Below are 24,870 nucleotides of genomic sequence, written 5' to 3' on the forward strand. Positions count from 1 at the left end.
CATTTAAAATGAGACCAAATGAGAAATGTGAGTTTTACAGTGCATGCACTTTGTTTCAGGCAATACCTATTTTGAAATGCATACATATTTGTATTTGTACCTGCATTAAGAAACCCTGAAATTACGAGGATTGGGCATACAGTAGACAGAAATGGGAGTAAGACTTCTCTTGGGTACCTTTTTATGTTTTATCATCTTTGAACAATGAAAAGATATTCTCTATTCAAATATAAATTTAAAAATTAAGAATTAATAAAATTATAAATTTTAATATAAAAACTTTTAAAAATCATATATACAGCCCGGCTAGGTGTGGCTCAGCAGTTGAGCGTTGACCTAGGATCCAGGCGATCAGGGTTCGATTCCCGGTGAGGGTACATGCCTGGGTTGCGGGCTCGGTCCTCATGTGGGTGCGTGCAGGAGGCAACCGATCGGTGACTCTCTCATCACTGATGTTTCTATCTCTCTCTCTCCCCCTCCCTTCCTCTCTCTAAAGTCAATAAAGGTATATTTAAAAAAAAAAAGTTAAAAAAATCATATATACAAAAGTTATGTTAGGAAATGGTTGTTTATATTGACAAGTGAATCTTTCTTTAAACAGAGAATTTCCCCTAGTACTTTTAAAAAAGAGTTCCAATTTCAAAAATGTAGTTCCCGTTCTAAGATACAAATGTGTCAGTATATTCTTAACACAAACTTAGAAGAAAACTGCAGACTTTTGACAAGACCCCATACTCTATCAGAAAAAAAATAATTTGTCACAATATATACCTCCCTAGAGGATGATTATACTTGTTTGGTTTGGCTCCAGAGTTTAGAATGAGAACCAGTGATTTTAAGTACATTGTAAGGAGGTAGATTCAAGTCCAGCAGAGATAAGAATGATTAAAGCCATCCAAACGTGAAACCAGGGGCAGGACTGCAAATCCACCACTAACAGCTGTGAGAATTCGACAAGCCACCTAGCACTCTGAAGGCTGGACTGCAGGGTCTAAGGGGTTCTTTTAAGCTCCCAGACCCATGACTCTGCATGTGATGCGAGCTCCTGCTACTGGAAGAGTTAAGCAGAGGTGAAGGATGAGAGGATTTGCAACCCTGTCATGGGTGAGGGGACGGATTGGAGCAGGTTTCAAATAGAGTAACCACAGGCATCTGACGATAAATTTGAAGACCTCCAGCTGAGGACCCTCATCCATGCTCCATTAAAAAGTGCAATGTATGGGCTGCAATGCAATATACAGATCATGTATCATACACATGTTCCCTTGAGACCTATAAAATCTTATTAACCAATGTCACTCCAGTAAATTTAATTTTTTTAAAAAGTTTAATGTAAAGTTCATCACTTTCTGTGAACACCAGGATGTGAGCACAAGGATTGTGTGGCAGAACTTGAATATATCTATCATCTATCTATCTATCTATCTATCTATCTATCTATCTATCTATCTATCTATCTATCTATCTATCATCTATCTATCTCTATCTATCTATCTATCTATCTATCTATCTATCTATCTATCTATCTATCTATCTATCATCTATCTATCTATTCCTTAATCCTCCCAACAGATAATATTTTCTCTACTTTATAGATAAGGCTCAAAAAACTAGCTTGAGTTAGTGTTTCAGAACAAGGGAGTCACAGGGCAAAACAGAAACCCAAAGCTTCTAGCTCCAGATCCTTTGCTCTTTCCTTTGTACCACACCCCACTTCCCTTGCAGAGAAGGACTGTTAAATGGCCAACAGCTGTGTATATGCAGTTGAACAAAGTCTGTAACCACCAATTGTTAGCTTTGACTTGTATGAACAATAGTTTTGGACGACCATCCTGACATTTGTATTAGATTCATTTCCTTAGCCAACCTACGTTCAAATCCATGTGACTGCTAGCTACATTACAGCAAGGTTCTTATGACTATTTCTAGTAGAAAGTTCATCATAAATGAATCTGACTTGCAAATAAATAATTATAAAATCAAGCACCAATGAGAATTGTCTTCATTCCCTGACATCTTTCATGAGCATCTGCATATCCAAGGAGATGTTCACAAGGTCCTGTTATGTCCCGTGACAGCCCAGCTCACTTACACAGGAGATAGTATCGTAAACAGTACCGGGCTGGAAGGCTGTAGCAAACTGCCCTGCCCCCTTGGGCCTCGGCTTCACCTATAAATGAAGGCCGTAACCACAGCACTTTCGATCTCCCTCTTTCCAAAAGTCCCCCTTGAAACTGAAGAGTTCACATACATAAAAATGCTCCAGACCTTGATTTTAAGAGTTTCAAGGCTCCCCTACAGAGCCACCCTATCCACATGGCATAGCCAGGCGCCTCTCTGGCTAAGGAGAGGGCGGCAATCCCTGTGGGCAGCTTCAGTCCCTCGAGCTGCTCTGTCTTCTTCCTTCGGGCTAGAGAGCAGAGCGTGTCAGTGACGGGGTGGGGCTGTTGACTGCAGTCAGCACAGCGCCACTGTCAGCCCTGAGGGCCCCTGGCCACGAGACAGACGCTGCACCGCAGGAAGCCAGCACCACGCTTTCACCCGTTTGAGTGGAGTGTTCTGTCACCAGCGTCTGAAAGGTTCTGACCACCATGGGAGCAGCAGGATGTCAAGTTTCTGCTCCCAGAGTAGCTGAATGTGTGTCTCTTACTACACTCAGCCGTCATCTTCCTAGGGCCAGCCCAGTTCCCAACGCAGGAAAAACAGTTCTGTAGGAACAGATTCCTTAACACTAAAGCGGGAAACGAACACGGCGTAACTCAAATTTTCCCCTTGGAAGGGAAAAATAGAGGGAGAGTCAGGGAACCGTGATCTCGTCACCAGCCAATGTCTAAAAGGCAGCCATGCAGAGGGGACACAGGAGTGGCCCCTTATAACAAGGAGTGGTCGTGTAGAAGGGAACCTTGAAAGACTCCTGGTCCTACCTTTTACTTCACAGATACACAAACCAAAGCCAATTACTTTTTTCTCAGGGTGCACAGCTAAAACCAAGACTATAATCCAAGGCACCAATAAAAAAAGAAAGTTTTGTAACATTTAGACTTATTAAAAAGGGGAAAGAAATAACAGAATTTACTGTGTCAGAAAATAGAGCATTTCTTATTACTAGAATGACAGATGAAGGCCAGCTCACCATCTGTCAGTAATTCCCATGCTGGTGGGACGTTGGAAGAGAAGTTTCCTTTCAAGTCTAAGAGTCAAAGAAAACTCTCTAATGAAAGTTCTTCCTGTGGCACAGGGAATATGACTTTTCTACGTAGTGTGAAAACAGGTTGAGGGATCTGTTTCTTTGTTCCACCTCGTCTACTCACATCATCATTGACAGCAGTGAGGATGGATAAGATGTCTTCATGTCTACAGGCAGAGAAGAAAATATATTTTCAATCAGGAGACAGAAATCAGGTACCAAGTCTTAGAAATAAGACTATAAATCATGTGGCTTCTTCTTAGCCTAATATATCCAGATTCTAACTGGAATCCTGCCAAATATAAAGAAATACTTCTGAAATTGAAAAAAATAAATGCTAGATTATATAAAATTTTCAATTCTACATTCAGTGTTTAAGAGCATTATAATAAGTATGCCTTGCATTTCAGTGTACATAGTCCATAAAGGAATTTTACATATAATTATTTTTCCATGTTCTTCCTTCAAGCTGGTAGACAGACAGATGACAGATAGTTGGAAATAATAAATAGGCAGGTGACAGAGATAAAGAAAGAGAGCCTACTATTAATAATGTCCTCTCTATTCTTGGTTTGGAGAGGGATACAAAGATAGATATGATACAATCCCTGATCTTAAAACGTAAAATGCAGATATAAAACGTACCAAGGATAACATACACACAAAATTATAATACAAGGTAGAAAGTGATCAACGCCCTATGAAAAGGTCAAAGTTCCATTGAAAGTTCAGAGGAGAAAGAACTTCTAGAAGAGAAGTCTCCATAGAGGAGGCAACATTTGAGCCTGGGCTTGCAGGGTGTGTGGCATTTATAGAATGAATGTTCCAGGGGTGAGCAATACATATCCTTGAAAGCAAAGCATGGGCTCTTGAGACAGACTCAAGTTTGAATCATAGCCCTACCACTCCCTGATTATAGGGTCTTAAGCAGGTTACTTACTTTCCTATGCTTCAGTCTTCTCAGCTCTAAAATGACCATAATAATGCTCATTTTAGGGATCGCCGTGAGAATTAAATGAGGTCATTTATGTAAAGCACTTAGAACACTGGCTACAATATTCCACTGACCTTCACTTTTAGTCGTATCAGTATTACTACTCCTCCTCGGCATCACCATTGCCGTTTTTCAGGCGGGATGCAGGCCCTGCCTGGGTCCTAGTCCTTCCATCCTGCCTCACACTCGCTGCTTCCTCTGTCCAGAAACCTTCCTGTAGCTGACTTCTCTTTCTCATCCTTCAGTCACGCTTCAACTGTCACCTCTACCAAGAAGCCTTTACAAGTAGCTCCTTGCCCCACTCTCTGTATCACTGTCCTCTTTTGTTTTCTTCATAGCAGGTATCACTTCCTGAAATTACCTTATTAATGTAAATATTCAGTTACTTACATTTTTATTATATGTCTCCCTCTCACTGGACTGTAAGCTCCATGGAGAAGGGATTTTTGTCTCTTTTGTCTCTCATAACCATCCCCCTACCCCCCAGCTCAGCACCCAGCGTAGCAGGCACATAGTCTCCCCTTGATAAATATTGTCTCATCTCTGAAGCCATAGAACATTTGTCTTTGATGGCTATGGTTGGGATGGAGAGGTTGGTTAAAAAGAGGAAAAAGCTTGGATAACTCAAGGCTCCAATCAAACTCCCAGAAGAACATTGTGGCCATTTCTAGGGATGGGATTCAGGAGTAGGAGCTCCTGGAGAGGACTGAAAAGATGAATTCAGGACTGTTCAGATGGGATATGAGTGAAGTCCAAGGGCAACACAAAAGTAAGATGTCTGGCAGGCTGTGCAAAAAATGTGCAAGACCGCTCTTCAGAATGAGGTTGACATGGTCATTCATTCATTGGTCCAGCAAACAGTTAGCAATCCAACAATATATCAGACACTATGTCAGGTGCTGAGGATATAAAATTGAATGAAGCTACCCCTCCAGAAACTCAGAGATGGCAATTTGGAAGACATTTTCATGGAGATGTCAGTGGCCTCCAGGTATAGCTAAAACTGCCAAGAGGGCTTATAAGGAGGCAGCGGAGAAGGAGGTCCAAGGCAGAACCTTGGTGAAGGCCCATTTCCAGGGTGCCAGGTAAGAAGCATGTGGCACACACAGAAGGAAAGAGCAAAGGCAGGAGATGAACAGGCAGGTGGATAGATAGATGGATAAACAGGTAGGTGGAAAGAAAAATGTGAAACTCTTACCTTGGGACCCAGTCCTTCAAATAATTATACAGAGACTGAATATACCAGCTCCCTTCTGTCTTATGACGAAAGGATACGTAGCCAGGGACAGTGGCCAGACCAAGAAGGAAATCTGCGTCAACAGGAACACTGTCCTGAAGGGGAAGGTGCACTGACTCAGGATTTACAGCATCTGCTTCAATGACTACAGAAGATTGTATCTCTTCACCTTGACAGGCCTGGATGAAAAAGAGTTTGGGTTTGTTAGCCAGACCAGGGCACTGCTGAGCTGTGAAGTGAGACATGATTTCCCGAATGGGAATGAGGGCCTCATCTGAAGAGTAGATAGCTCCAAATTTCCCATGAGTCAGAACACAGAACACAAAGCAGTCTCTGTCAGCATGGTCTGGATGACTCTTATATTTTTACAGAACCTCCTCCAGGCATTTTTTAGTCACATCCACATGCACGTCTACGGTGAACCCAAGCCACTGAAACACACGCTTCAGGCACTCTGTTAAAAATAAAATAAAATAAAATAATGAAAATTGGGTGAAATGAAATAAAAGAAATGGGTCAAACACTGCTAATAGTTATAAAAACTGCACAGCAAATAGCCTGAAGCTTTGGATTATTTTTTTACTCTCATAACAATAAAATTTTATAATTAACCTGCCTTTTTATGGTACCCACAGTGCTATCACAATGGGCCTGAGCGTGAGCAGAGGCCAGAGTTCATTCTGTTTTAAGGATGAGGGAGCTGAGGTCCTGTGACTCTCCCATGGTCACAGTCCTGGCTGGTGGTAGAGTCAGAGCTCAAACGCAGGTTTTCTCATGCTGACCCAGCATGCTCGCCCCCAAACTGCAGAATCATATGTGGTCAGGGATTCTTTTCACCCTTTTTTTTTTTTGGTTAATCCTCACCTGAGGACATTTTTTCCATTGACTTTTAGAGAGAGAGAAAGGAAAGGAGGGAAGAAGGGAGAGGAGAGAGAGAGAAAGAGAAACATCGACATGAGAGAGATACATTGATTGGTGGCCTCCCAGGGAGGGAATCCGCAACCCAGGTATGTACCCTTGACCAGGAATCTAACCTGAGACCCTTTGGTGGGAGGGCCGATGCTCTAACCGCTGAGCCACACTGGTCAGGGCCCTTTGCACTCTTTAAGCATGTTGGTGGCACCCCATGTGTTATGGTCTGAGAGTTTATGTGTCCCCAAAATTCATATGTTGAAATCCTAACCCTCAAGATATGGGTATTAGAAAGTGGGGCCTTTGGGAGGTGCTTAGGCCATGACGGTTGAGCCCCTAAAGTGTCCCCAGAGAGCTCTCTTGCCCCTTCTACCAAATGAGGTTACAGCGAGAAGATGGCCATCTAGGAAACAGACTCTCACCAGACCCTGAAATACCAGAGCCTTGATCTTAGACTTCCTGGCCCTCAGAACTGTGAGAAACAAAGGTTTGTTGTTTACAACCCACACAGTTTTGGTAGTTTGATACAGCAGCCTGGATAGACTAAAATACTAGGGGTATACAAGAAGCTTAGAAACATTTATAATATCATCCTTACATTTAAATGGAAGATAAACATTACAGAAAAAAAGGAAGATACAAGATGATTTTAAGAGCCCCAAATTGCATTTGATATACTCTTACAGCCTTTCTTACCAGCATCTTTATTGGTCCCATGTCTTTCTGACAGTGAGGTAAAGTTGTGGTTGTTGATAACAACACAGTAGCCTCTATGTTTACGATCCATCCTGTACACGGTTTCCTCCTTGAAAGAAGAAGAGATAGAGCCACTTATAGGGAACCCTCACTTTAAGAGTTTAATGTGTCTAACCAATGACTCCATATATCAGTACCAAAGGCAGAGAATTATCAAGTGTGTCCCCTCCCTAGTGAATTATCAATAGTATCCCTTCCATAGCCATCAGCACACTTCTGATGGTTATAGAAAAAGGTAGGAAGGACAGAGATAATCACAGAGAGAGGAAGAAGAACCAAGACAGTCACAAAGAACTCTGAGCCCTCAAAGTCACTAAGGCTGGACCCCAGTTGGAGACGCCCTGAAGAAACTGCCCACACCTTTGTTCTGGTTTCAGAAGTTAGACTGTAAGCAGATGGTCCCAACATCTCCATAGAGACCAGGGTTACTTGGTCACCTAGAAAGAGAAGTACTCATATTCTTCAAATATCTTTCCCCAAACACTTAGATGTTCTTACACTCTACCCAAGAGTCAGCATTTATCTGTCCCTGGCTAGAGAGAGGCTGGGCAGGTACCAAGGAGAAGAAAGAGGGGATAAAAAGGCCCAAACACTCAACCCGGGAAGGACAAAAACTAGTCCATAGCCCTGGGATTACTTAGTCATCCACTGGCTGAGAATTGCAGTATTTTGAAGGATTTCTGCCAATTCCCTGGTTCTTCTAAATAAGAATTCATCAGAGGGAGGAAGCCAATGATGTGTTATTTGTCACATGACAGTAACAGGAAAATGTCTCTTGAAACTTTTCTCTCACCAGCAAGACTTGAGTAGAATCCAGAAAGCTCTGCCCTTGCCTCTTAGGCCTAAGTTAATTATTAACTATGGTTAAGGATCAGTCCTGGGTGCTCAGTTCAGGCTGAGCAAGTGCAGCGTCCCCCAGACCAGAAAACACACCAAGAAGGACCCAAGCTGCAGTCATACAAAGCACCTGTACATTCCTCCTCACCTTGGGAGAAGACAGGGTTCCAGGGAAGCCATGTCTAAACTTTGAAACCCCAGGATTGCAATACTGAAAGAAACTTGTTTACTTTTCAAAGAAGTGAAGCCTGAGCTCCAGTAGCTACACAGTGTAACAGCCAGGTTTTCAGAGGGTGAGCTCTGGGGTTAGACTGCCGGGTTCAAATTCCAGCTCTATTACTTTCTAGCCACATGACTTTCAGCAAAGTACTAGACCTCTTGGGTCTCGGTTTCCTCATCAGTAAGTGATAATGTGATTAGAAAATTAAATGAGATAAGCCCTAGAAACCTCTTAGAACAGTGCCTGGCACATTACAAGTACTCAATTATGATGAACTCTCACCAGCATCATACCATGTAACCTCCCAGTTAAGCAGAAGAAGATTTCTAGGTAAGTGGAGTGTGTTGAACTCTGAAATTTAAATTTGCAGGAAAAAATCAAAACAACCTTGTATTGGTACAACAACGGGCATATATATAGATCAATGGAACAGAACAGAGACCCCAGAAATTGACCCACGCCATTATGGTCAATTAATATTTGACAAAGGAGGCAAGAGCATACAATGGAGTAAAGACAGTGCCTTCAATGAATGGCGTTGGGAAAATTGGACAGGTACATGAAAAAAAATGAAACTAGATCACCTACTTACTGCATACAAAAGAATAAATTCAAAATGGATAAAAGACTTAAATATAAGTCAAGAAACCATAAAAATCCTGGAAGAAAACATAAGCAGTAAAGTCATAGACATCTCATGTAGTGGACTTTTCACTGATACATCTCCTAGGGCAAGAGAAACAAAGGGAAAAATAAACATATGGGACTACATCATACTAAAAAGCTTCTGCACAGCAAAAGAAAACAGCCTCAAAATACAAAGGGAACCCAAGGTATGGGAGAACATATTTTCCAAGAATACGTCTAATAAGGGGCTAATTTCCAAAGTGTACAAAGAATTCCTACAACTTAACAAAAGGTAGACAAACAACCCAATTAAAAAGTGGGCGAAGGACCTAAATAGACACTTCTCCAAAGAGGACATACAGATGGCTAAGAGACATGTGAAAAAATGTTCAAAGTCACTAATCATCAGAGAGATGCAAATTAAAACCACCATGAGGTACCACTTCACACCTGTCACAATGGCCACCATCAACAAATCAACAAAGGACATGTGCTGGCGAGGGTGTGGAGAAAGGGGAGCCCTAGTACACTGCTGGTGGGAATGCAGACTGGTGTAGCCACTATGGAAAGCAGTATGGAGGTTCCTCAAAAAATTAAAAATGGAGCTGCCTTTTGACCCAGTGATTCCACTCCTAGGAATGTATTCTAAGAATCCTAAAACATCAATCAGAAAGAATATATGCACCCCTATGTTCATAGCAGCGCAATTTACAATAGCTAAGATCTGGAAACAGCCCAAGTGCCTACCAGTAGATGAGTGGGACATTTACACCATGGGATACTATGCAGCTGTAAAGAAGAAGGATCTCGTACCCTTTGGGACAGCATGGATGGACCTGGAGAAAATTATGCTAAGAGAAATAAGCCAGGCAAAGAAAGGCAAATATCACATGATCTCATTATATGTAGAATCTAAAGAGCATAATAAACTGATGAACAGAACAGATTCAGTGACATAGAAGCGTGGAACAGACTGACGAATGTCAGAGGGAAGGTGGTAGGTGGGAGAGATTAACCAAAGTTAAATGCATATATGTACAACTCATGGACACAGACAATAGTGTGGTGAGAGCCTGAGGCAGGGGGCGAGCGCAGGGTAGAAGGGGTCAATGGGGGAAAAGGGGAACATCTGTAATACTTTCAACAATAAAGATAAATTAAAAATAAATAAATAAATTTGCAGGGGAAAAAATGAGGAATTGAATCTGACCAACTTTTCACATCTCAGAGAGACTACACCAAAAACCTGTTTGTTCACAGGCAGGTTAGCCCAATGAAAGATTGTGAAACATTTTCCTGGGGTTATGGTTTCTGGGCAAGGTTTCAAAGGAATAAACACACCATTGCCAAGTGCCTCCCTCTGGCCTCTGTCCCTCTGCAGGCAGCATCTGGAGACACACTGCAGCAGACATTCCTGCAGACTTCGCATTCTGTTCTGTCACTGCTAGCCTGGTGCCTGTCCCACCAGGGGCGCCCCACCGCCCCACCAGAGGACGACCCACTCGGCAGGGTTGCCGGCATTCCCCAGAAGCTGCTATGCCGGGCTTTCAGAGTAGAAACCACCTTTTCCTCCTCCGAAAGAAAAGCCTCGGGTCATCCATGCACTCAGTGGCTTGCTCTGAACTGAGATAAGGAATGAACTCCCCACTAACTTACAAACCTTCTCCCAAGTCACATTGAATAACTCGGTATATATCAAATATATCTATTTCTGCCATACTGGTCCAAGTTTTAAAAAGGGGGGTGGGAACATCTACCATTACTCCGGGCAGGGTTATCTGCCAAGTCCCCTTCCTGTTGACAAAACAGGAAATGAAGGAAGAGAGTTGAAAATCTAGGCTTGATGGGTCGGTGAACACACTGAGGTGATGTGCCCGAGAAGGCATGGAAGCTCCCTGCCATTCCCAGCTCTCAGATCTTGCCATATAAATCTCTTCCATATGGATGTTCTTGAGTTGTATCCCTTATAATAAACATGAAAAGTAAACTGTTTTAAAAAATTGACTTGATACAAAAAAGGAAAGATACCTGATCTCCAGCCATAGGAAAAGTCACTGGCAGGTGACAAGAAGAGAACCAAGTCCATTCTTCCAAAGGGGAAGGTTCACAAAGACACAGTGGCAAGAATACTCAGAGCAAGTGAGTCTGAGTAAGTGAGTGCTTGGGCCCGTGAAAAGCAGAACCCCTGGGACTCCAGGAGCCCTTAGTCTCACTCAAACACAATCTTGCTAGTTTTCACAGCTGAAAGTTATGGGTACTTGTCTTCCCAGTGCTGGAACCCTGGGCTGGGGTGCCTGGTGTGGGATGGGGACCCCTATCTCTTTAGGGGGGACCTCCACAGTTGAGCTATCCCTCCCAATTTTTAAGCATCATATGTGGAAGTGGGACCAGCCTGTTCCATGTCCTCTACTGCTCCTACCAGTCTCAACGTGGCTCCTTCTATATATTCTTATTTATAGGACTTCTGTTCGGCTAGATTTCAGACATTCTGAATGATGGTTGTTCTATAATTTAGTTGTAATTTTGATGTGGTTGTGGGAGGTTCTGAGTACCATGTTTACTTACACCATCTTATTGGTTGGAACTCTATTGAAAGAATTTTTAAGAATAAAAAATAAAACTTCCACAAACAACCCAATTTAAAAACAACCTGTTTTTCCAAATAAGCCATACACACGGCCAACAAGCATATGAAAGGATGCCCAACATCACTAATCATTAGTGATGCAATGAAAATCCAAACCACCATGAGAATACCACCTCACGCCCATCTGGGTGGCTACTATCAAAAACCAGGAAAATAAGTATTGGCAAAGATGTGGAGAAATTAGAGCCTTTGCATATTTTTGGTAGAAATGATGCAGCTGCTGTGAAAAACAGTATGGTGGCTCCTCAAAAGAATGACACACAGCATTATCCTAAGATCCAGCAATTCCACTTCTGGGTAAATACCCAGAAGAACTGAAAGCAGGGTCTTGAAGAGATAATTTGTACTATGTTCATAGCAGCAAAATTCACAGTAGCCCAAAGGTGGAAGCAACCCAAGTACCCACCAATGGATGAATGGATAATCAAAATGTGGGATATTCATACAATGTAATATTTTTCAGCTGTTAAAAGGGGGAAAATTCTGACATAGATGAACCTTGAGGACATTATACTAAAAGAAATAAGCCAGTCACAAAAAGGCAAATATTGTATGACTCCACTTCTCATGAGGTGCCTAGAGTAGTCAAACTCATAGAGACAGAAACTAGAATGGCGTTTGCCAGGAGCTTGTGGGAGGGGGAATGGGCAGCTATTGTGTAATGGATAGAGTTTCAGTTTTGCAAAATAAAAAGAGTTCTGGAGATTGGTTACACAACCATGTGAATGTACTTAACAGTATTGAACTGCACATTTAAAAATGGTTAAGCCCGGTGGGGCACAGCTCAGCGGTTGAGTGTCAACCTAGGATCCAGGTGATCGGGGTTCGATTTCCGGTCAGGGCACATGCCCGGGTTGCTGGCTCGATCCGCAGCAGGGGGCGTGCAGGAGGCAGCCGATCACTGACTCTCTCATCATTGATGTTTCTATCTCTCTCTCCCTCTCCTTTCCTCTCTCTGAAATCAATAAAGATATATATATATTTTTTAAATTTTAAATGGTTAAGATGATAAAGTTTATGTTATTTGTATTTTACCACAATTTAAAACAAAAACAGAACTTTCCAAGGCCAAGCTAACTTCACTGATGCTGACAGAGGCTGGCAAAACAGGACTGCCCAAGTCTGCAGGAAAGAAACAAATCCCAGAGAAGAATGCCAAATGTCTACCAAGGATCTTAATCATGTTGTGAACAACAGACTGCAGTTTCTCCCAGTGTTTCCCCCTCTGCACACCCTTCCATTGCTGGGCACTACAGAAACTCAGTTCTTGTCCTCTGGGGAGGTCTAGCTACATAATTTGTGGGGCTCGGTGCAACGCATTAAGAATTTCAAAACAGCCCTGGCCACTGTGGCTCAGTTGGTTGGAGTGTCGGCCATCGTCCTGTACACGCAGGTTCAGTTCCTGGTCAGGGCACACACCTAGGCTGCAGGTTTGATCTGCTGTCAGGGCATGTATGGGAGGAAACAACCGATCGATGTTTCTCTCTCTCTCCCCCCCCTCCCTTCCTCTCTCTCTAAAATCAATGAAAACATATCCTTGGGTGAGGATTTAAAAAAAAAAAAAAGAAAAAGAATTTCTAAACAGTGACAGTTACGCATTAAAAAAGCATGGGCTGTCTGTGACTGCACAGGCTGTATGCCCGTGAGGCCAGCCCAGGCTGAGCCCCACGGAGAAGAGCAGATGACAGTGCAACACGGCAGTGTGCTGGAGCCGTCTCACGCCAGCTAATGAGAGCATTGCTAGAGTTTCAAAAATTCTGCAGTACAGTTCATATATTGGTAAATTGAAAGCCATGGAAATCAGCCTCTCTCTCTCTCTCTCTCTCTCTCTCTCGGGGGCTGGGGTAGAGAGCAGAGCTGATGGTTAAACATTTACCAACACACCAATGACCTACCTGTAAGGCTTGACGGATTTGCTTAATGTCTGAACCAGAAAGTAGCTCTTTCTCCTGGCGCCCCTTGGCTCCCTCCACAACTGGGGCACACCACTTAGGGGCAGGGGCTGAGGCTGCCACTTCGCTGGTCCTCGGCTTTCTTTGCTCAGCTTCTGCAAAAATGAGAAAATATTCTTTGTTTTAACTATGTCTGGCTATGCTGGTTTTAAGTTTGCTTGATTAGCTGGTCAATAGATCCATCCAGCAAGGTTTCTGTTTTAATGTTCTCTCTGTTGGGGAGACTGGAATTGGAAAATCAATGCTGATGGATACATTAGACTAATTTTGAAGACCATGAATCCTCACATTTTACCCACGTTAGACTTAAAGCTCAGACATATGAACTCCAAGAAAGTAATATTCAATTAAAATTGGCCATTGTGAATACAATGAGATTTGGTGACCAAATAAACAAAGAGACCTACCAACCAATAGTGACTACATAGATGCTCATTTTGAGGCCTATCTCTAAGAAGAGTTGAGCCCGGCCGGGCGTGGCTCAGCAGTTGAGCGTCGACCTAGAATCCAGGAGATCGGGGTTCGATTCCCGGTCAGGGCACATGCCCGGTTGCGGGCTCGATCAATGACTCTCTCATCATTGATGTTTCTATCTCTCTCTTTCCCTCTCCTTTCCTATCTCTGAAATCAATAAAGATATATTAAAAAAAAAGAAGAAGAAGAGCTGAAGATTAAGCGTTCTCTCTTTAACTACCCGTTCTCATAGCCACGCGTGCCTCTGCTTCATCTCACCAACAGGCCACTCTCTCTGAAGACACTTGATTTCTTAACCCTGAAGAGCCTTGGCAACAAGGTGAACATGACACCACTGATTGCCAAAGCAGATATAATTTCTAATACTGAATTACAGAAGTTTAAGATTGAGCTCATGAGTGAATTGGTCAGCCATGGCATCCAGATATACCATTGCCAACAGACGATGAAGCTATTGCTAAAATCAAGGCTTCAGTGAAGGGCACTTGCCATTTGCTGTTGTAAGAATGTGGACACTGAGGAGGAAGAAGGGCCCCTGTTGGCTAACTGGGCTCAAATTAAAAAAAAAAGAAAAGCAGAACCTAGTAGCCATTTCTGCACAGGGGCCTCACCCAAGCTGCACTATGCAGAGAAGCCTGGCACTAACCCGCCTGCCTGCGTCTGTTTCTGCCACCTGAACAAGCCCTGACAAAGGTTTTCTGGAATCCTAATTCAACCAGTAGGACGGAGGCGTTCCCCATCCAATCGGAGCTGCGCAGCTCTGACCAGAGCGCTTCTATTCTGACCAATCAGGACAGTATCTTTGGATCTTCAGGGACCTATGAAGCCAAAAGACAAATTTGATAGGGAATGTGAGAGGAAGGGAGAAGAAATGAAGCAGATGTTTGTGCAGCAAGTAAAGGAGAAAGAAGCCATAGTGGAAGAAACTGAAAGAGAGGTGCAGGCTAAATTTGAGGCCTTAAAAGAGTTTACCAAGAAGACACAATGAAACTGGAAGAAAAGAGAAGAAAGAATCGTTCTTTTAAAAGAAAGCTACAAAAATAATAAATACATAATAAATAAGTAAATAAATAAATAAATAAATAAATAAGTAAATAAATAAATAAATAAGTAAATAGAAAGCTACCTCGCCTGGCTGGCGTGGCTCAGTGTTTGAGTGTCAACCTATGAACCAGGAGGTCACGGTTTGATTCCCAGTTAGGGTACATGCCCGGGTTTCAGGCTCCTCATTAGGGGGTTTGCAAGAGGCAACCCATTAATGAATCTATCATTGAGGTTTCTATCTCTCTCTCCCTCTCTCCCTTTCTCTCTCTAAAATCAATAAAAACATATATATACAAAAAGAGAGAGAGAGAGAGAGAGAAAGCTACCTCTGGGATATACCAGACCAGACTTTTATGGAAATGGGTAGCAACCTGAAAGTGAACAAGGACTGTAAGAACTCCAATTTTGTATAAAACAAAGGTTCCAGATCACAGAAAGTCATCATAAGCAAAAGTTATTAAAATTAAGCTGTGATTTTCTTGCTGCTTTTATTTGCTGTATCACTTATTCTGTATCTGGCAAATGGCTACAGTTACTGCTATTTATGGAAAAATAATTTTAAGTGTAAGGTCAAAACATAGGTCAGAGTGGATGATGGCACTTATTCTATTTTATTTCTTGTTTTGTGTTTATCATTTTAATAATTTTGTTAGTTCTTAAGATTTGTTAATGTACTTTACTAAATACCATTTCAGAACATATGGTGCTTAATGTGTCAGATAATTGCCAACTATAGATTACGAAAGCATTATTACCTCAAGCGTCAAAACCAGAACTCAGACTATAATAACAGAAAGAAAAAAAAAGAAGGAAGGAAGGGGAAAGAAGGGAGAGAGAGAAAGAAAACCCATTTTTGAGGTAGATATTTAGTCTTTAATATATTTTTATTAAAAATTTTTAATGTTCACATTATTGCAGGTGTCCCTCTTGCCCCCCACACTTTGCCTACCTCCACCCAACCCCACTTCCCCCTCCCTTGGCCTTCACCACACTATTGTCTAAGTTCATGGGGTATAACACTCTTTAGCTAATCACCTTCTTTATCCAGTCACCCCCTCAGGCACCAGCCAGTCATGTATCCATTTTGTTCATCAGTTTATTTTGTTAATTAGATTCCACATATTAGTGAGATCATATGGTATTTGTCTTTCTCTGACTGGTTTATTTCACTTAGCATAATACTCTCCAGGTTCATCCATGCTGTTGCAAAGGGTAAGAGGTCCTTCTTTTTTTATAGCCTCATAGTATTCCATTGAATAAATATACCACAGCTTTTAAAAGTGGTAATTAAATAAATATGTTATATATATAAAATGTGTTTCTATGGAACCATTAATAAAAATGAGCTATATCTATGGGAAAATGTCAGATATATTAGGTAAGAATAAAGTAAGTTATAGAATATGATTAGCATGCTCTTACTTACTTAAATATATATTAATCTTCACACACACACACACACACACACACACACACACACACACACACACCAATTGTCTCCATTAGAAGAAAAGCTACAAAAATATGCTCCAAACACTGGTTATCTCTGGGGTATGGGTTGTCAGTGAAGGAAGAAGAGAGAGACTTTTACCTTCTATCTTCTGTATTGTTGTCATTATTTAATTTTTATTTAATTTTATTATAATTATTATACATATTTTTAATAATGAATTTAAAATACTAAAACACACCAAAGCTCAAGAAAACTGAGAAAGTTACCCTGGTGGTTCTTAAATAGAGGTTCTGTCCTAACCAGATACAATGGACTTTGTCCTTGGATCACACTCACAGAAAGTTTAAAGTCTGCATACCTACTATTTTTTCAGCCCTTCAGTCCTTCATCCTAAATGGCAGAGCTAAGCCCAAACTCTTAGGACTGTAGAAAGTCACTATTAAAATATTAATTGACACCTATAATATAATAATAAGTATATATTTGGTCTCTGCTCTCTTTGCTGGCACACAGCTCCTAAAGTCCTTAGAGTCTCTGAAGTGATGTGTCTTTTATATGCCTAATAGATGACTGGTGGTTGGGGCTCCTGAATAGCCTCAGGACGGGGGCTGGTTGCCAGGAGAACCAACCATGTGACTGGAGGAACTTACCCTCAGACCTCCAGGAACGAGAGGGGGGCTGGAGGTTGAATTCATCATAAAGGTCAATGATTTAATCAATCATACCTACATTTGAGACCTCCATAAAAACCCTGACTGAAGGGCTTCCAGGTTGGTGAACACGTGGAGGTGTGGGAAGGGTGAACTGTCTGGAGAGAGCCTGGAGGCTCCATGTTCCTTCCCCCATACCATACCCTATGCATCTATTCCACTCGGCTGTTTATTTTATAATAAAACAGTAATCTAGTAAGGAAACTGTTTTCCTGAGTTCTGGGGCCATTCTAGCAAATCACTGAACACGAGGAGGGAATCATGAGAACCATCGGTCTGTACCCAAATTGGAAAGATGTTGTGGGTACTCTGGGGACCCACTACTTACAATTGGCATCTGGGGGGGTTAGTCTTGGGGACCTGAGAACTTAACTAATTTAGTTAGGGTCTGTGCTAACTCTGGTTAGTGTCAAAATTAAGTTAAATGTAGAACACCCAGTTGGGGTCTGCAGACAATTGTTTTGAGTGGAAAAACCCACACATCTGGGATCAGAAGTGATCCAGAAGTGTTGGTGTGATATTAGAAGAAAACAAGAGTTTTTATTTCAACACACAAAGGATATCACACAGCAGGTAGGTTGTAGAAAAGAAAAATCAAAATGAGAATCCTTCCTCTGATATAAAGCTCAGTTCTCAAGACTCATGGAGGAATTTACTACATAAAAACTAGAGTGACTACTGCAGAGTTCCAATATCCAAAGTAATCTGCTCACCTGCCCTGTGTTTACCCTGTGTGGGTTACCTTACAGGAAAATGGCAATGTGATTAGAAAACAAAACCTCAGTGATCAGAGTTCAAGTGAGAATTCCAAATATACTTTCAATAGCAACTTCCTGCTTTCTATTTCTCACTTGATACCATGATGGGTAGAAGGCTTGTTTTTATTCTTCATAACTTTTATTAAACTATACATTTATTCTTTGCTTTAGTTATGGTTTGAGGTTTTATCAATTTAACAACAATATATTTTGTTCCAAAGTTCATTTTGTATTTGTAGCATTCTTAGAGAGGAATTTCCTTTTGGCTAGTTTCATTTTTAACCAGAGAAATTTGCACACTAGATTGAGTCACTGAACTAAAATATGGGTGTGGTATAAAAGCTTCAGGAATATACTCATGAGTTGTTATCCATAGCTCTTGTTTAACAGTGGACAAAGAGACTCAGAAAGACACAAATTTTAGCATATCGATACATGGTGAGGCAGCCGGTTTGATTTCTGCCCTGTACTATTACCTCTGTATAATACCACAGTAATACTACCTTTACAAGACAGACTAAAATAATAATAATAAATTTCTTCTCTGGTAGTAATTTCTGAGAATACATTATGAAAGTTTTCATGACTTTTCTCTCTGACGAACATATTCATAGCAGCATGTATTGAAAACTTTACTCTGTGCCAGGCATGCATTTTATAGGGATTACAAAATTCATATCCTCAAAAAAGGACACAACAACCCATGAGGAGAGTGCTATGGTTATCCCTATTTTATAGATAGGGAAAGTGAGGCATAAAAATGCTAAGGAAGAGCCACTGCACCACGAATAAATGGTGTCCTGGCAATCTGACTCCATAGCATAATCTCTATGCTATCCTGCCTCCTTTTTTGTTATTTCATTCTAACCCATCTACTCTCACTCCCATATAAGAATGAGAAAAAGATATTTGTTTAAAACTACTTTCTCCCACTCGAATATAAGTTCCTAAAAGGAGCTTCTAAAACTAACTGTGTCTAGTACGAAGTATGCATTCAATAAATGAGCGGAATGAGCAAACTCAGGAGAAGTCTGGCTTTCCCGAGAGACGCTTATCAGAGCGATGGGTAAACACCACACATGACCAATTAGTTTAAGAACTCCCAGGGCCTGGGGCAAGCAAGTGAGCGTAAGTTGTTTACCTTTCTCTTGTCTATATTCTTCTATCTTTCTCATAAGACTGGGTGCAACGGTTGTGCAGAGATTCTCCAGTAACGTTAGATTATCTGCATCTATTTTATCTTGTTTCTCCAGATGTTCCAGGAAACTTAGAGAAGTCTGCAAGAGAATCAATGGAGTCACATTTACTTGCCTACTGATCATCCATTCATTCGTTAAACACCGCCTATGTGCCACTAGGCACCAGGCTTTACACTGAGGAATCAGGTAGGTTGTTTATCCCAGAGGACTTCCCCCATGGCGTGGGGGAAGAGGCATAACCAAGTAAATCTCTATACAATCTATATTAATACCAGATATCAAATATATACATATACATATATATATGTAAAAGAAATATATACACATACATCTACATCTACATCTACATATATATATATGCAAAAGAAAAATCTCAAGTACTCCTGGGAAAAACTGAAGATTGGCTAGTGTTATTTTAGTATTGAATTACATATGGGATAGAAGGCACACAATCTTTTCAATGATTAGGGCTTCCCAATATATTAAGCTGGTTATGAAAAAATATAGATGAACAAAATTATATTAGAACCCCCAGAAAAGAGAAAATACTCAGAAAGTGAACATCTGAACACTATCAGCAGGGTGGGATCAGGGGAAGAGGTCTGTAGACATGTTGAATGGTTGAACAGTTGAAAGGGGACAGTGTGTTTGGGATACTGAGAAGAAGGCTTTGAGTACAAACCGTGGGCCATGGCTGGAACAATGGGCTGATATCAGATGGTGAAAGAAAACACACATCATGTGAGAAGCTTGGGCAAGTGTCCCATGGGTCAAGGAGCACCAGTGGTAGTTTTTAAGAACAGATTTGTTTTTATTTTATTTTTTATTTTTTAAAAAAATATATCTTTATTGATTTCAGAGAGAGGAAAGGAGACGGAGAGAGAGAGATAGAAACATCAATGATGAGAGAGTCATTGATCAAGCCCACAACCCAGGCATGTGCCCTGACCGGGAATCGAACCCTGATCGCCTGGATCCCAGATTTGTTTTTAAATAGAAGTCTTGGGTATAGGTTAGAGGAGGAATGGATTAGAGAGGAAATATTGGCAGAAAGATTAAATACTCTAGCGAAGAGAAGGTCAAGGCCTGGTCTAAAGCTGGTGGTGGAAATGCAGGGGAGGCACTGGATTTGAGAACATTTCTGAATTGTAATTTGGTGAGTTTCGAAACTCAATGGAAGTGGGTGAAGGCATCTTAAATGGTGATACCACTCCCTTATGTGTCATCTATTTGACATAGCATGCTTCACCCAAGCTGCCCATGGGAGATGATACTTGAATTGCGTCTTGGAGAGTGACTAGTCCTTCACTGCCAACATGGAAAGGACATTACAGGCAAAGAAAACCATACGGGGAAAATGATGAGAAACTAAAATCTATTTATGTGGATGTTTGCAGTGGCTTCAGCAAGAATAGTTTCATTGGGGTGATGAAACCTGAAGCCATTCTGGAATGCGATGGAACGTGATCAGGAGCTGGGCTGGGGAAGGGAGTGCACGTAGGCTATTCTTTCAAGGAGTTGGGCAGCAGAGAGGGGGGAAGTCAGAGCAGTAACACAGGATGCAGAAGAGTCCATTAGAGTGTGTGCATATATATGATGCAGCCTTACTAAGCTCCGGTATAGAAAAATGACCTTTGTAGGGTGTTCTAGGTTTCCACACATATATATTTAATTGCAGAAAGAGAACAAAATGAAGATTAAAAGACAGTGTAAACATAAAATAAATAAAATTTAAAAAGAAAGCGATTGTGCAGCATATAATGGCTATATACTCTAACAATGTAGATGTATTTCAACAAAAAGGGGGGATGGATAATAGGTATAGCACATGCAAAACAAATGTTTCAGCTGTTGTAAATAATCATGTTGGAGGTAGAAGTATTAATACTGACATTCTGTGTAATGTAGAAGAAAACAAATAATGTGGCTAATTCTATAATACCTATGACATGAGGACCATGATTCTCAGTATGGGGAAAGAAAAAAAAGATACAGATATAATAAAAATAGAGGTTAAATTAAACAAAGTCATGTTACAGGGTAAAGTTTGAAAATTGGTCCCTTCAGAAATTAACTAACATGCTTGTCACAAGCTGCTATTGCAGTCAAAAGAAAAAAATATAAAAGTCTTGAGGCCTGGAAGAGAGACATACAGCTACTTTCCTGCCAATATAGCAAGAATATTAGCAAATGTGACCAATATAGTAAGAATATTAGCAAATAGCATTATATTAATATTAAAAACATTACTATTAGCTCAAAGCACCTATATAGCCCTTTACAAAGCACATCTTCAAACTTTATTTCACTTGATTTTCACAGAAACCTTATATGAGAGACACTGCGAAGTCCACTGGGAATGATCCAGAGCTCCCTCAGACCTCTCGATCAGTGTAGATAATGAACGATTGGTTCCCACTCTGCCATTATTTCCCACCTCCTCATTTCTTGATTGTGCCCTGAACATTTCTGTATCATAAAACACAGTGGGTACCAATAGCAGTTAGCCATTTACCACATGGTTACTGTATGTCAAATACAGGCCCTATGCTAATGCTTCATGTACATTATTTTCTCTAATCCTCCCAGCAGTCTTGGAAGGAAATGGTATGGCACATGAGAAGGTGGAGACTCAGAAATCTTCGATCACTAGCCTCACATGTGGAGGAGTTTGTTGCAGAACCAGCACTAGAATCCAGGCCCATCTGACCTGGATTCTAGTTGATGGTACTGTCTCCTGCAAGAAATACACCCTCTTGAAAATCCTTTCCAGCATCTTCCCAAACACAGATGAAGACAATGCTCACAAAGACCCCATTCTATATGACCCACTCACCACTGTCTCCACTCTTGGGAACAAATTCTTCAGAAGGAAGATCATGCTCTTTAAGCTGTCTGAGACGATGTTTTCTGACAGTTCGTAGAGCAGTTTTCTAAGACATACACCCAAAAAGACAAATGAAGCCTCACACAGGAAAAGGACAGCACAGTAAACCAAGTGCTTCTACAAATGTTCTCTCTCATGTAAATGATCACAGCCCTGTGATTAATCCCATTTTATAGATTCAAACACTAAAAAAGATACAGATATAATAATACAGATATAATGAGCTTCAAAGTGACCTCTTAAATTAAGATAACATAGTAAACAGTAGGGACAGGCCTTCTGATTCCAAGCCCAGTGCTAGGAAAGCATAAAACACAATTTTGGTCTCGCATCTCTCAACTCCATTGTAGAAATTCAGGCTTACTTTATAGGCCCTTGGCAGAGAGAACCTGATGCCAGGCAATGTAAAGTCCACTGGTGAAAAAGGAAGGATAGTACCCCGACTTCTGGGTGGTCATTGTAATACATTACCAGTAAAACTGAACCTTTCATTCACACACTAATAATCATGCCTCAGTTGTTTAACAGCAGAGTAGAAATAATGATTTCCAGAATTCCCTCACTGACCCAAGGGTAGCTCAGGTTCTGGAAGTCAGTCTGAATGTTAAGGCCTGAAAGACATAATCGCCCAGGCGATTAGATAAAATAACACTCTTCCTTGTGAAGGTCTCTGCAGATACTATGTCAGTGGACAATTTAAAACCGTGTTTTCTAAGATCTGACCATGATAGGCCTGATGTCTATATTTCACCTCTCTGTGTCTAACCCCAAAAATGTAACTGGACATGGCATAAATTATACCCTTCCTTACCCAAGAGACATTATTTTCACGTTGCTTAGTTTGCATTCCTTTCTTCTCAGATCACTGAATATAGGCAGACACATCCAGAAGGAAAAACTGTCTGAGGGTATGGAGGCTGGGAAAGAAAAGTGTGGGCCTGCTACACCGAGGTGGACTTCCCTCGGCAGTGAGATACAGAACTAAGGGAAGCTACTGCCAGGCCGAGGGTCCCAACCTCTCATCTCAGTAGTACCTAGAGCTGAGAAATCCCCTAGTGTTGATAGGTCACTATAACATCCAAGGAGGCAGATAACAAATAGATCTTAATCCCAGTCTCCTTTCAAGGCCCAATGGCCGGAATGAACCCTAAGTGGAAATCCCTCCAGTCTTGATTACAGACCCCTCCTCACCTGAATGGAGAGACCTTCTTCTGAGTAGGCAGCAAACTCTCTACTTGCTGTTTGGTGTAGTTGAGGTGCTTCAGCAGGGAGTTCTGCTTCATGATGTAGAGGAGTTCCGCTAGGAGGAAGGGGTCTTCCTCGCTCAGCAGCTCCTCCGTCATGAGATGATCAAAAACGTCCAAGGCCGCGCTGGACTTCTCCAGCTTCTTGTGGGGGATGAAGTCTCGGCAGAGAAACTTTAATGTTTCCACCTCTAGATTTCCTAGGTTGAAATCGATGTTCAAAAGCCTTTTGCGAAAGTTCTCCGTGTCGTTATTATCTGCATTGGAAATCCCACTCTGAACTTGAGATGACATGGCCCGTCTGAAAAAGGCAGAAAGGTGGGGCGCGTCGGAGAGGAAGGACACGGCACCTTGGCTCCCCGGCGGTCTCCCGGCTTCAGCCGCCTGTGTTCCAGGCACGAGTGCCGAAAAGTAAAAATTACTGAAATAAACACTATTGTGCGGTTCTTTCAGAAGTCACCAGCCTAGAAAATTCGACCCCCACACGTCTGCGTTAACTCGTTAGGAAGTCTGGGGGGGAAGCTTTCTTTGGAACCCATTTTCCCTGACTTCTGTGAAATCAAAATGTCCTCCGGAGAAGCAGCGAAATGGTTGGCGCTCTTTTATTTTTAAATGTATTTTTTTATTTATTGATTTTGAGAGAGAGAGAGGGAGAGGGAGGAAGCGAGAGAGAGAGGTGGATTATTTATGCGCCCACTGGCTGATTCAACCAGCAACCCTGGCCTATTGCGAAGATGTTCTAACATCTGAGCTACTCGGCCAGGGTCTGGTTGGAGCTCTTAGGTCATTCCCACCAAAGGGCAGAAATAGCACTTAGATTTATGCCCCATATTTTAGAAACAAAGCAATGGGGGATTTTATATTTCTGAAGTGCTTACCAGCCCAAGGATAGCAAGGTAGCTTTGCTAACCCGCAGAAAAAGCAGCCATAACCCTAGACCCCAGACATAAAGGGAGGTTTTAGGCAAGGGTTGCTCAAATCAGTTATAAAAAGTCACCAATTAACTACACTAATAAGAGGAGCAATAAATTGATAAAATTTTTCAATGTAGCATTACTCAAAATATAAAAATGAGGTAGATATTTTCATTACGCAAGACTTGGCCATTTAGAAAGAAGCAGCTGCTTTCTAAAGGAAAGCGTACATAGCAAAAACAAAACATCAATAACAAAGAGCGGTTATATCTAGGTGGTGTAATTATATAAAATACAAATTTTCTCCTGGGTTCCTGTCTGAGTTTCTCAAATCTTATGCAACGGACACGTATTACTTTTATTATTAGAAAAACAAAATCAAAAAAAGTCATTTTAATGGGATCACCCCTTCAGCAGCCCTGTGACACTAGAAATCAAGTAATTAATTGGTTTTCTTAGAGACATGTTCCTATTCTAACACATTAGACATTTGCTTTGAAGTTTCCTGGAGATCCTGAATCTCTAGCTTTGGTGGGTAAGTCAGACTTCTTATTTGTAGACTAGCATATTTCTACTAGTAAAAGGCTGTGTCGGAGCCTTACTGGGGCTTTTAAAACTTTAATTTTCCCCGGGAAGGCTAATAAATCCAGGCAGAAACGGTGCCATTGCTGAAAACAAGAAGCAAGGGGAAAATGCTGGAATGTAAGACCCGCAGCAGGGAAAAGGTGTTAATTACATACCTTCAAATCAGCTTTCACTGATCCTCTGGAAGTAAGTGGTTCTTGGGGAAATTGCCTAAAAACGACGTTTTAAAGAAA

The 24,870-nt window shown here is 41.4% G+C and overlaps 1 protein-coding gene and 1 pseudogene across 1 annotated transcript; one reads left to right on the plus strand and one right to left on the minus strand.

The window, feature by feature from the left end:
* Positions 1–1,494: 1,494 nt before the first annotated feature.
* Positions 1,495–24,870, minus strand: CASP10 (caspase 10). Its single transcript, XM_016208836.2, is given in 9 exon segments — positions 1,495–3,250; positions 3,252–3,354; positions 5,380–5,872; positions 7,027–7,135; positions 13,313–13,464; positions 18,950–19,085; positions 21,844–21,940; positions 23,086–23,439; positions 24,793–24,870. Coding segments are annotated over 8 exon segments (1,476 nt in total). The 5' UTR covers positions 23,433–23,439; positions 24,793–24,870; the 3' UTR covers positions 1,495–3,211.
* On the plus strand, positions 13,536–15,482 carry LOC148092579 (septin-10-like; annotated as a pseudogene).

This window comes from Miniopterus natalensis, chromosome 8 (assembly GCF_054644295.1).
Source record: "Miniopterus natalensis isolate mMinNat1 chromosome 8, mMinNat1.hap1, whole genome shotgun sequence".
Lineage (NCBI taxonomy): Eukaryota > Metazoa > Chordata > Mammalia > Chiroptera > Miniopteridae > Miniopterus > Miniopterus natalensis.